This window comes from Anguilla rostrata, chromosome 7 (assembly GCF_018555375.3).
Source record: "Anguilla rostrata isolate EN2019 chromosome 7, ASM1855537v3, whole genome shotgun sequence".
Classification (NCBI taxonomy): Eukaryota; Metazoa; Chordata; class Actinopteri; order Anguilliformes; family Anguillidae; genus Anguilla; species Anguilla rostrata.
Window position 1 is genome coordinate 568,217 of NC_057939.1, and position 11,559 is coordinate 579,775.

General features: G+C 47.4%; 2 protein-coding genes and 1 long non-coding RNA gene across 4 annotated transcripts in view; 1 reads left to right on the forward strand and 2 right to left on the reverse strand.

Moving 5' to 3' along the window:
- The window catches only part of lpcat4 (lysophosphatidylcholine acyltransferase 4), an 8,893-nt gene extending 4,717 nt beyond the window's left edge, over nt 1–4,176 (reverse strand). Inside the window, exons 1-5 of the mRNA XM_064342188.1 lie at nt 3,110–4,176; nt 2,275–2,638; nt 1,894–2,006; nt 442–502; nt 54–112 (exon numbers count right to left, since the gene is read on the reverse strand). Coding sequence (XP_064198258.1) covers nt 54–112; nt 442–502; nt 1,894–2,006; nt 2,275–2,638; nt 3,110–3,199 — 687 coding nt within the window. The 5' untranslated portion in view covers nt 3,200–4,176. The remainder of the gene's footprint in view (nt 1–53; nt 113–441; nt 503–1,893; nt 2,007–2,274; nt 2,639–3,109) is intronic.
- LOC135258700 (uncharacterized) lies at nt 4,092–5,070 on the forward strand. The gene is made up of 2 exons (XR_010331066.1): nt 4,092–4,187; nt 4,708–5,070. It is a non-coding gene; the product is annotated as an uncharacterized LOC135258700 (long non-coding RNA).
- A 1,010-nt stretch (nt 5,071–6,080) lies between these two features.
- On the reverse strand, nt 6,081–11,554 carry LOC135258698 (ER membrane protein complex subunit 4-like). Of its 2 annotated transcripts, XM_064342196.1 has the most exons (7): nt 11,137–11,554; nt 10,050–10,193; nt 8,927–9,020; nt 7,431–7,584; nt 6,595–6,755; nt 6,437–6,501; nt 6,081–6,315 (listed from the first exon to the last, which is right to left on the reverse strand). In XM_064342196.1, exons 2-6 carry the CDS (start codon nt 10,148–10,150, stop codon nt 6,466–6,468), a joined length of 546 nt encoding a protein of 181 aa, XP_064198266.1. In that variant the 5' UTR covers nt 10,151–10,193; nt 11,137–11,554; the 3' UTR covers nt 6,081–6,315; nt 6,437–6,465. The 2 variants fall into 2 exon arrangements, with proteins under 2 accessions (XP_064198266.1, XP_064198267.1); XM_064342197.1 differs by having other exon boundaries at nt 6,081–6,501; nt 11,162–11,554.
- Nucleotides 11,555–11,559: the final 5 nt, after the last annotated feature.

Sequence of the window (11,559 nt, forward strand, 5' to 3'; positions counted from 1 at the left end):
GTGTGCATGTGTGAATGTGTGTGAGTGTGTGTGTGTGCGCATGTTTGACTCACCAGTTTATTGGGGTAGTGTAGTAATACAGGTTGAACTGCCACTCCTGCCATGAACGCCCCTGAAACAGTCAGACCCTGTTAAAGACACATTCTCTCTCTCACACACACACACACTCACACCACACATTCACACGCACACTCACGCTCACACACACCACACACACACACTCACACGCACACATGCACATTCACACTCACACTCACACACGCACACTCACACTCACATGCACAGCCCCCTGTGGACACTCACACTCACTCACACACACACTCACACTCACTCACAGCCCCCTGTGGACACTCACACTCACACTCACACTCACACTCACACTCACACTCACACTCACACTCACACTCACACTCACACGCACAGCCCCCTGTGGACACTCACCAGGTTTGTACTTGATGAGCGCTGTACCATTAGTAGTGGTGCCTTCTGGGAATATGAGCATCTGACAGACACAGAAAGAGAGATGTCACATGACCCTCTGCCTGGGCATACCCTCTGAACCCCATTGGTCGAGCAGCCAGGGTTTTTCCTGCATTGAAATGACTTAGGTGGTCCGCCTAAGTGTTTTTTCAATCTGCCTATAGGAGAAATCTCACATAAAATAAAATAAAAACTAATAGTAAAACGATTAGAAATGGTCAGTGAATTTATTGGTACGAATGAGAATCGTGAATCGTTGTGAATGATACTACATTTCAAGTTTTTAAAGATTTAACTGCTTTCAAGTTTACGTGCAACATAAGACACGCTAAATGAACTACAGCAGAATCCACTTAATAGCATAAAACACTGCTGATGACTGCGGGCACCACTGTGGCATCCAGTATCGACGTGATTTAACGGAAACAGCCTATCATAGCAAACCTCTGCGGATTTGTGTCTTTAGAGGGCAATCGCTGGTTTATTTATGCCACATCTGCCAATTTTTAACATATATTTACAGATCATTATGCAATATAATTGGACATAAATAAAAATACCTGAAATATGTACTAATGGTTTATGCAAATATGCAATCTCTTTATAATGGGATGAATGGGAAATGGTTCAGGATTTGGCAATTCTATGCAAATACCCAAATTATGCCATAATCCGTCATACAATTCAGTGGATTCTACTGCATTAACATTCATTACATTACATTACAGGCATTTAGCAGACGCTCTTATCCAGAGCGACTTACACAACTTTTTTTTTTTTTTTACATAGCATTTTTACATTGTATCCATTTATACAGCTGGATATATACTGAAGCAATTTCGGTTAAGTACCTTGCTCAAGGGTACAACGGCAGTGTCCTACCCGGGAATCGAACCTGCGACCTTTTGGTTACAAGCCCAGTTCCTTACGCACTGTGCTACACTCCGTCACCATTCACCATTTAATGCAGTAGAACAGAGATTGAACAGAGAAATATAAAAATCATTTAATTACAGCAAGTTGGCATTTGTATGGATTCATTAAGTCAAAAGGTTAATTAATATTGTACCCTAAGAATTTTGAGTGACAAAAACTGAACCCCAACGCTCGAGCAGCCCTACCTGAACCCCAACGCTCGAGCAGCCCTATCTGAACCCCGACGCTCGAGCAGCCCTACCTGAACCCCACGCTCGAGCAGCCCTACCACTGAACCTCCGAACCGCTCGAACGCTCGAGCAGCCCTACCTGAACCCCAACGCTCGAGCAGCCCTACCTGAACCCCAACGCTCGAGCAGCCCTACCTGAACCCCGACGCTCGAGCAGCCCTACCTGAACCCCAACGCTCGAGCAGCCCTACCTGAACCCCGACACTCGAGCAGCCCTACCTGAAGCCCGACACTCGAGCAGCCCTACCTGAGGCCAGCGGCCGTTGGATGTGAGTCTCTCTCTAAGCTGAGCAGCACACTGCCTCCTGGAGTCTGGATCTGTTCTGCGTACCAGCAGAGACTGGTTAAACTCCAGCAGAGCTGACACAGAGGGAGAGGTGGGGGGAGAGGGGGGCGAGAGAGGGAGAGGGGGCGAGGGAGGGGGAGAGGGAGAGAAGAGGGGTAGTTTCACTCTTTTTAATCATTAATTTCTCTTTTTGCTTTCTGATGTTCCCAAATTCACTCAGCCCTTCACTACTTCCCTTGCTTCAGCTCACGCTCCATCCTTTCATACTGCTCCCTCCCTCCCTTCTTCTGTCCCTCCCTCCCCTCTCTCTCTCTCTCTCCCTCTCTCCCTCCCTGGTCTTACCCCCGATGACGGGCAGCGTGGCGTTCTCTGAGCGGGACACCACCGTGGGCAGGCCGGTGGGCAACACCACCAGGATGTCCAGGAAGCTGCTGTGAGGCCCGACGGCCAGCAGGGGCGCTTCCTCCGGAGCCGCCTGCCGACCTTTGACCCTGACCCACAGGAAGCCCAGAGAGAAAAAGACCGCACGGCTGAGCAGGAGGACTGGCGTGTGGAGCAGCCAGCGCCGCCATCCCTGGATCGGCTGTGCCCGCTCCTCCTCCGACAGCCCGGCGAATCGCAGGCGAGCGATCGGCCACATGATCAGGAAGAAGAGCGCCGCCAGTCCCACACGCAGAGGGAACAGCACTGTACCCAACACTGCCGCCTGTGGACAAACACAGCATCACACTCACTGAACGCTGGAGTCTCTCTCACATTCTCTCATTCCTTCTCATACACAATCTCATTCACATACTACACATACCACACGGACGTACACGCGCGCGCACACACACACACAGATGGACACACACATACACACACACACTATTATAAACAAATGTGAATATTCTGCCAGCTGCTTCTAAAGAAATAGACTGCTGTAAGGACCTATTCCCTGCTAACCCCTGGACAGCTGCATGGTCTAAAGTTTCAAATTAAAATTCCATCCAAGCACATATCAAACACAAGTGAGTGCTCAACGAATAACGGAAGGTTTCACTCATCGTAAACCATGCATGAACAAAGGCGAATGTGTACATTAGGCACAGCAATACCACCTGGCGTGCCTTTCAAAGGTGTGCCTTAAATTCCCTTGTGTAGCACAAACAGTCGTGCAGCTGCTTGAGGTTCTTACCCGTACTTTCTGCGCGGTGGTCAGCTGCAGCTCGTGCACGAACGGGTGAGGATATCTCCGCGTCAGGTCCTGTCTGTCACGCATCTCCATAGCGACGCTCCAAATGTTGACCAGACGACCAGGAGGTACTTAAACTCTCTCGAATTTGTGCCGCTGTGTTGGCTATACAGTGTTCCCTACTATGAACGTTTTTACAGTTAAACGACGACTTAAAATAATAGGCCTACTTTAAAATATAGACTTAGCCTATGTCGTACTTGTTATCTTTCCGATTTTTATACGAAGATGGAAGCACACTTGCCAACTGTATAACAGGTTAAACAAAAACAATACGAACCGCAATCACATAAAATGGCACAAAGTAAGAAAATGTTCTGTCGTATCCGTCTCATACCAGTCTTATAAAACAATGCGCGTGTTCAAACTGCTATAGCAGGATTGTTCCCAACGGGTTCTGCTCTCAGATCGGAGTCCCTCACATTGCAATATGACAACAAAGTTGTGTAAAGGCAACTCTTTATCGCCGTGCCTGAGCCCCCACGCCCACTCACAGTTTGCAGGTCTGACCGGTTGTGGCAATCACATCCTTAACCTGTACATACATTCATGCTGTCTCACTCTGTGACTAATGAAATGTTTTGAGTGGTTAAAACTTGGTGTACCGGTCCGGATGGTTTAACAAGTAAAGACGAGGGACACTTTGTTTCCCCTATTGGTAATTTGCTTTTTGATTCTATTAGGCTACACAAGCATAACTTTTCCTAACTTAATCCACCATCAACGTTTTTGCCAGTTTGTGGGTCGTCGTGTTAGATTCGTTGATGTGAATGTTGAATGTGATGTCGCTCGAGTGTTTAGTTTATGCCTGACGCTGGTGCTCATAGGGTTTCGGTTTTTGAAAAGCTGGACGGCGTCAGGTCTTGGTCAAATGTTAGGAGTGGGTTGTGTGAACGGTATGCCTAAACTGCACGCGTTTATGCACACAGGCCGGCGGCGAGCGGGACGCTACTTTCCTGTATCTGTGATTTGGCACTCGCCCTGCGTCGGCTCCGCTGTTACTTCTCTCGTCGTGTCTGAGGTAATAAATCATTAACGTTTATTAAGCAGATTGCTTGAGGGACACCTGCGACGCAATTGCGCTGATCACCGGAGGCGGAGCCGGAATTCCAAGCCACGGCAACAGTACGCTTAATGGCTGCCGATTTGCCTTTACCAGTTGACGGACAATTTCTGTGAAGAGTGTAATGTTTTTATTTATATTTACACATCAGCCCCCACCGACCCACCTGCTCTCGATACAGGAGATCCGCGGGTGCATTGTGGGGGTTCAGATGCTTTAATAAAGTGGAAAGTCAGTAATGATCTGTGAGATGCAGGCTCTGACTGGCTGTAGAGGACACACTTTGTTCAGAACTGATATTCAGCATCTGAATGGGGGTTCTGGCTCAGTACTGCGGTTCACATGCAAACTGTGTAAACAGTGGCTCTTACTTAATCCTGCTGACCATACATGCACAGCCTGTCTGACAGGCTGGGGGAAAGCTATCATTCCTGTCAGAATTCCTGAGGGTGAAGGTGTATCCCGTGTTGCGGAACAGGTGAAATGTCGCAAGAACATTCCAGCTGCGTGCCTACCTGCCTACACCTGGGGCCGAGGCCCACAGCACAGCGCCCCCGATGGACAGAAGCAGCACTGCAACAGTTTGTATACTTTGTCACCTGCGGTTTGATCATTCTTCTCTTTGGTGGATACTGAATGAACACCATATTAGTATTAGAATGAAGAACACCATTAGTTACTGACAGAGGACATTCATATATTGCTGAAGTCACGACAGCAGCTATTGCACGTATAGGATTCTACACTTGGACTGTGATTGCTTGTACAAATAAAAATGCATCTTTTAAAATGGGGAATACATTATAGATTTTTGTAAATGTATTTTCCCTTATTAAAATACCTCACCCTTTAGTCTGTAGATTTATGTTTCCCTCTAATCACACCCACAGCAAAACCAGGTAGAAATTATGGCCTCTCCAAGAGCCACAGAAGGGCACTAAACTGCATAAGAGCCACAGAAGGGCACTAAACTGCATAAGAGCCACAGAAGGGCACTAAACTGCAAAAGAGCCACAGAACGGCACTAAACTGCATAAGAGCCACAGAAGGGCACTAAACTGCATAAGAGCCACAGAAGGGCACTAAACTGCAAAAGAGCCACAGAAGGGCACTAAACTGCACAGAAGGGCACTAAACTGCACAGACGGGCACTAAACTGCAAAAGAGCCACAGAAGGGCACTAAACTGCAAAAGAGCCACAGAACGGCACTAAACTGCATAAGAGCCACAGAAGGGCACTAAACTGCATAAGAGCCACAGAAGGGCACTAAACTGCAAAAGAGCCACAGAACGGCACTAAACTGCATAAGAGCCACAGAAGGGCACTAAACTGCAAAGAGACAGAGGCCTAACTGCACAGAAGGGCACTAAAAGCAAGGCACTACTGCAAGAGCCACAGAAGGGCACTAAACTGCAAAGCACAGAGGGCCAACGCAGACAAGGCACTAAACTGCAAGACAAGGCACTAACTGCATAAGAGCCACAGAGGGCACAACGCTAAGACCACAGAAGGCACTAAACTGCACAGACACAAAGGGCACTAACTGCAAAGCCACAAAGGGCACTAAACTGCAAAAGAGCCACAGGCAAACTGCACAGAAGGGCACTAAACTGCAGAGGTGCACGCCCATAAAACCCTTTTGATTGACACAGTGCACATAAGTATAATCAACACTAGGCGTGCTAAGACAAACACTTTAATGCAAAGAGACAGCAGTTTCACAACATGCCCTAGTGGTGGATGGTTTCACACATCGCAGCTCTCACCGTTCTCTCGGTCCCAGAGACAAAAGGAACTAAGCTAGCATGTGCATGTGCATGTGCATGTGCATGTCCCTGTGTGTGTGTGTGTGTGTATGTGTGTGTATGTATGTGAGTGTGTGTGTGTACGTGTGTGCGGGCACGCGTGTGTGAGTGTGTGTGTGAGTGTTTGTGTGTATGTGTGTGAGTGTGTGTGCGTGTGTGTGTATGTATGTGAGTGTGTGTGCGTGTGCACGCGTGTGTGAGTGTGTGTGTGTTTGTGTGTATGTGTGTGTATGTATGTGAGTGTGTGTGTGTACGTGTGTGCGTGCACGCGTGTGTGAGTGTGTGTGGGTGCGTGTGTATGTGCGTGAGTGTGTGTGTGTGTGCGTGTGTGTGTGTGCGTGTGTGTGTGTGTGGTGTGTGTGTGTGCGTGTGTGTGTGTGCGTGTGTGGGTGTGTGTGAGAGTGTGTGTGCGTCTCGTCCTGCCACTTGTTCAGAGCACCATGCCTCCGCCCATGATCTCCATCCTCTGTAAGGGAACAGAGGAAAGTTTAAAACGGAGTCCACTTGCTCCTGTAAATGGCCATCAACACAGTGCAATTAACCCAAAACAACCAGTCACCTGGGCAGGTTCAATGAATGCTAGCCAATCAGATGAGTGAGTGGGTAGAAGCCCCATTGATTGACATTTGTAGATGGCCAATGCAGACCCTAGAATGTTTCCGAAGAGGTAGACCAGACCCTGGAGCCACTGTTGACTGGAGCTCTCCAATAGCTTAAAGGCTGAGAAAGACAAAGACACATCAATGAGTCTGGGTAGGAAAAAGTTTTTCTGTTTCTTCACAAACTGGCAGAAGCTGAAGATGTAGACTGACATAAACTGATGATTCAGCTAGCTAGATGTAAATATATGTAACAGTACATTATGTTTAAAACGCACATGTTTGTGTGTGCTGTAGTGTAGTATATGTGCTGTATGTGTAAAGTGTGTGATGTGGTGTAGTATATGTGCTGTATGTGTAAAGTGTGTGATGTGGTGTAGTATATGTGCTGTATGTGTAAAGTGTGTGATGTGGTGTAGTATATGTGCTGTATGTATAAAGTGTGTGCTGTGGTGTAGTATATATGCATTACATTACATTACATTACAGGCATTTAGCAGACGCTCTTATCCAGAGCGACTTACACAACTTTTACATAGCATTTTTTACATTGTATCCATTTATACAGCTGGATATATACTGAAGCAATTTCGGTTAAGTACCTTGCTCAAGGGTACAACGGCAGTGTCCTACCCGGGAATCGAACCTGCGACCTTTCGGTTACAAGCCCAGTTCCTTACCCACTGTGCTACGCTCCGTCCTTATGCTGTATGTATAAAGTGTGTGCTGTGGTGTAGTATATATGCTGTATGTGTAAAGTGTGAGCTGTAGAGCAGTGCATTGTGGGGACACTCACTGGCAGACATGGACATCAGGGCCTGGATGGGCCTCCAGGCCATCATACACACCATCATAATGGGGAAGATGGAGATGGTGTTGCCAGACATGTACATAATGAACAGGTTCATGGGGATCTGCTTTAGGGGACCCAGAGCGACGTCCCAGCACCTCTGCGGGTTAGAGAGGAAGGCTGTGAGCTGTTTTTCATTGTGAGGTAAAAGGCACAGGACAGGCACTGGGATAAAGGCATGTTACACATATAAATATATCAGTTACAGGGGAATTCCATGGCAGGATTTTCTTTTATTCATAGAAGAGCAGTTGTCCTCCTGATTAAAATGGGCTCTCAGATAACTCTCTGAGAGTGCAGAGATATCGCCCCAAACTACTGCTCCAGGTACCGGCTTTACCGTGGACTAAAACAGGAGGGCGTCAGACAACGGCAGTCACAGGTTGCCACGCCTACTGAATACAAACGTAGGGGCTGGGTGTTGCTACTGGGCCTGGAAGCCATTCTACTCACAAGCAAGCTAGCTACTAAAGAAAGAAAATCTAGGTTTACATGCTCAGTCCAGCTTAATTAAACGGGCTTAGCGCTATACATGCTCAGTCCAGCTTAATTAAACGGGCTTAGCGCTATACATGCTCAGTCCAGCTTAATTAAACGGGCTTAACGCTATACATGCTCAGTCCAGCTTAATTAAACGGGTTTAGCGCTATACATGCTCAGTCCAGCTTAATTAAACGGGTTTAGAGCTATACATGCTCAGTCCAGCTTAATTAAACGGGTTTAGCGCTATACATGCTCAGTCCAGCTTAATTAAACGGGTTTAAGCTATACATGCTCAGTCCAGCTTAATTAAACGGGTTTACGCTATACATGCTCAGTCCAGCTTAATTAAACGGGTTTAGCGCTATACATGCTCAGTCCAGCTTAATTAAACGGGTTTAGAGCTATACATGCTCAGTCCAGCTTAATTAAACGGGTTTAGCGCTATACATGCTCAGTCCAGCTTAATTAAACGGGTTTAGCGCTATACATGCTCAGTCCAGCTTAATTAAACGGGCTTAGCGCTATACATGCTCAGTCCAGCTTAATTAAACGGGTTTAACGCTATACATGCTCAGTCCAGCTTAATTAAACGGGTTTAGCGCTATACATGCTCAGTCCAGCTTAATTAAACAGGCTTAGCGCTATACATGCTCAGCCCATCTTAATTAAACAGGCTTAGCTGTGATCTGAATAGCTGCAATTTACGCAGTTGCCTGGTAGCAAGCTTTCAGACAATCACAACTGGTGAAATCTTTGGTTGTCATAACAAATCCGGCAAGAGCAGATGTTTTTAAAGAGTACCGGTGGTGAGAGAGAATGGGGGAGAGGAGACACGGGCATTAAAGCAGGCAAGAAGAAATTCAGTTTACACTGTTACAATTCCCTCTCAGGAGAGATGATGTGGATATTGTCCACAGAGTTTGATGAAGCAGAACAATGAAGAGAAAAAATTTACTCACCTTTTCCACCAGATTTCTGTCAGTCTCCTGGACACTGGTGTCAGGAACCGGCTTGTCCAAATATCCCACGGGGTACAGAGAGTCCCCGCGATTCCTGTAGCGTAAAGAACCTGTGAGAGTACTGACCCAGGATCAGCTGAGCAGGCCTGAGTACTGACCCAGGATCAGCTGAGCAGGCCTGAGTACTGACCCAGGATCAGCTGAGCAGGCCTGAGTACTGACCCAGGATCAGTTGAGCAGGCCTGAGTACTGACCCAGGATCAGCTGAGCAGGCCTCTGAGTACTGACCCAGATCAGCTGAGCAGGCCTGATACTGACCCAGGATCAGCTGAGCAGGCCTGATACTGACCCAGGATCAGCTGAGCAGGCCTGAGTACTGACCCAGGATCAGCTGAGCAGGCCTCTGAGTACTGACCCAGGATCAGCTGAGCAGGCCTGAGTACTGACCCAGGATCAGCTGAGCAGGCCTCTGAGTACTGACTCAGGATCAGCTGAGCAGGCCTGAATACTGACCCAGGATCAGCTGAGCAGGCCTGAGTACTGACCCAGGATCAGCTGAGCAGGCCTCTGAGTACTGACCCAGGATCAGCTGAGCAGGCCTCTGAGTACTGACCCAGGATCAGCTGAGCAGGCCTGAGTACTGACCCAGGATCAGCTGAGCAGGCCTGAGTACTGACCCAGGATCAGTTGAGCAGGCCGAGGTACTGTGGGTGTAGGTGTGGGTGTGGTTAGGGTGCGGGTGTGAATGTGGTTAGGGTGTGGGTGTAGGTGTGATTAGGATGTAGGTGTGGGTTTGGGTTAGGGAGCAGGTGTGGGTGTAGATGTTGTTAGGGTGTAGGTGTGGTTCGGGTGTGGATGTTGTGTAGGTGTGGGTGTGGTTAGGGTGTGGGTATGGGTTAGGGTGTGATTAGGGAGCGGGTGTGGGTGTGGATGTTGTTATGGTGTGGGTGTGATTATGGTGTGGATGTTGTTAGGGTGTAGGTGTGGTTCGGGTGTGGGTGTGAATGTTGTTAGTGTGTAGGTGTGGGTGTGGTTAGGGTGTAGGTGTGGATGTTGTTAGGGTGTGGGTGTGGATGTTGTTAGGGTGTGGTTAGGGTGTAGTTAGGGTGTGGGTTGTGCTAACCTGCTGCTCCCCAGACTCAACTCCAGAGCCCACTTCATCCGCCTGGCCCCGGCTCCTCCTCGTGCGGACAGTGCCCCGCCCAGTCCCCCTGCAGCTGCCATGGCAACCACAGGCACAGTCAAAGGTAAAGGAATCCCAAAAGACCTGTTCCAAAGAAAAGCATACACCTGCAACACCTCATGTTTGGCTGTAAGGGGACATTCTGATGCAGCGTAGATTAAGGGCAATGCATTCAGCACTCCCACAACAGAAAATGCTTAAAAATAAGCGTTTTCATTTGGCATCGCGACACTTTACCGCTACTCTGCACTTTTTAACTAGCTGCCGGAATTCAGACACAGCAATTATGAATGGCAAGAGACGTGAAGTTAAATCTAGTTTCATTAGTTTGCCAATACGCTGACAATAAAAGCTTTGCGGGTTAGGTTAAAAGTATTTCACACTGCTTGACTGCCATCTTCAGTCATTCAACAGAACACACACATTTACATAAAATAATAAATAAATCTTCATTTTAGCCAAGTAGGTAAACTGCGCGTGGCAACTGCAAGTCGTCGTGATGTAGGGGGTGATCATGTGGGTAGCATGCCCCCTATCGGCCAACAACACCTCTTCCAGGGGCAACTTCGTTTCCGCAGAAGATATCCAAACCAAACCCTGGTTAGCTTCATAATTTTAATACGAGAGACGAGTATAGGATGATATGGCCGCTGGCATAAGAGCGCTATTCGTTATGGCAAATGTCAGGCATCTCAGTTCTGCATGAGCTATATTTCCAGATGGACACGGATGCGGATCGGTAGATAACTCAGGGTACCTGGGTTGCTAAGGTAACTAAACATTACAGCAACAAGACTACGACTCAGAATCTATCCGCCACGCAACCAGTTGCGTTAACTGTTTCTGGGTAGTGGTTCTACTATCTAAAAGCTAAAGACGATTCATAACATTCACCCGCTTTTAATGTTATGTTAATGTTACTATCGCTATTAAGCTAACGTTTAGTTTTCCAGTGCTATAGCTCGCTAACCTAGCGGGCGAACCGTTTGAGTGTTTCTCCTATGTTCAAGTCCACATATTTGCTTACCTTGTAGTGAAACAACCGTAATTACCTTCTGGTAAAAGTAACCGTTGATACGTAACCGTACGAAACTGTTAGCTGTTAAATCCAGAGAGGTTAAAGATGGTTAAAGACGCACTTCTCTGACTTCCTGTCTCAAATTGATGACGTTTAACTCGTGCTTCGCGGAGCCTGTCGTATACTTTAAGCGTCATTACCAAAGCCACCTGTGTTCGACTTTTTTACGTGTTCTCTGAAGCTAAAGGACCGTCCGTATTTGTGTCTCGTTTCTCCATTTGTGAGAGATGCTGCCTGTAAGGAAATCAACAAACTTAAACTGGCACCAGAGAAACATGAACCACTCACTTATTTCAGGGGTCAAATGACGTGCTTTCCTATAAAAAAATCATGCATTTTGTTTTCCTGTCCCTCATGAAGAATTCAACACAA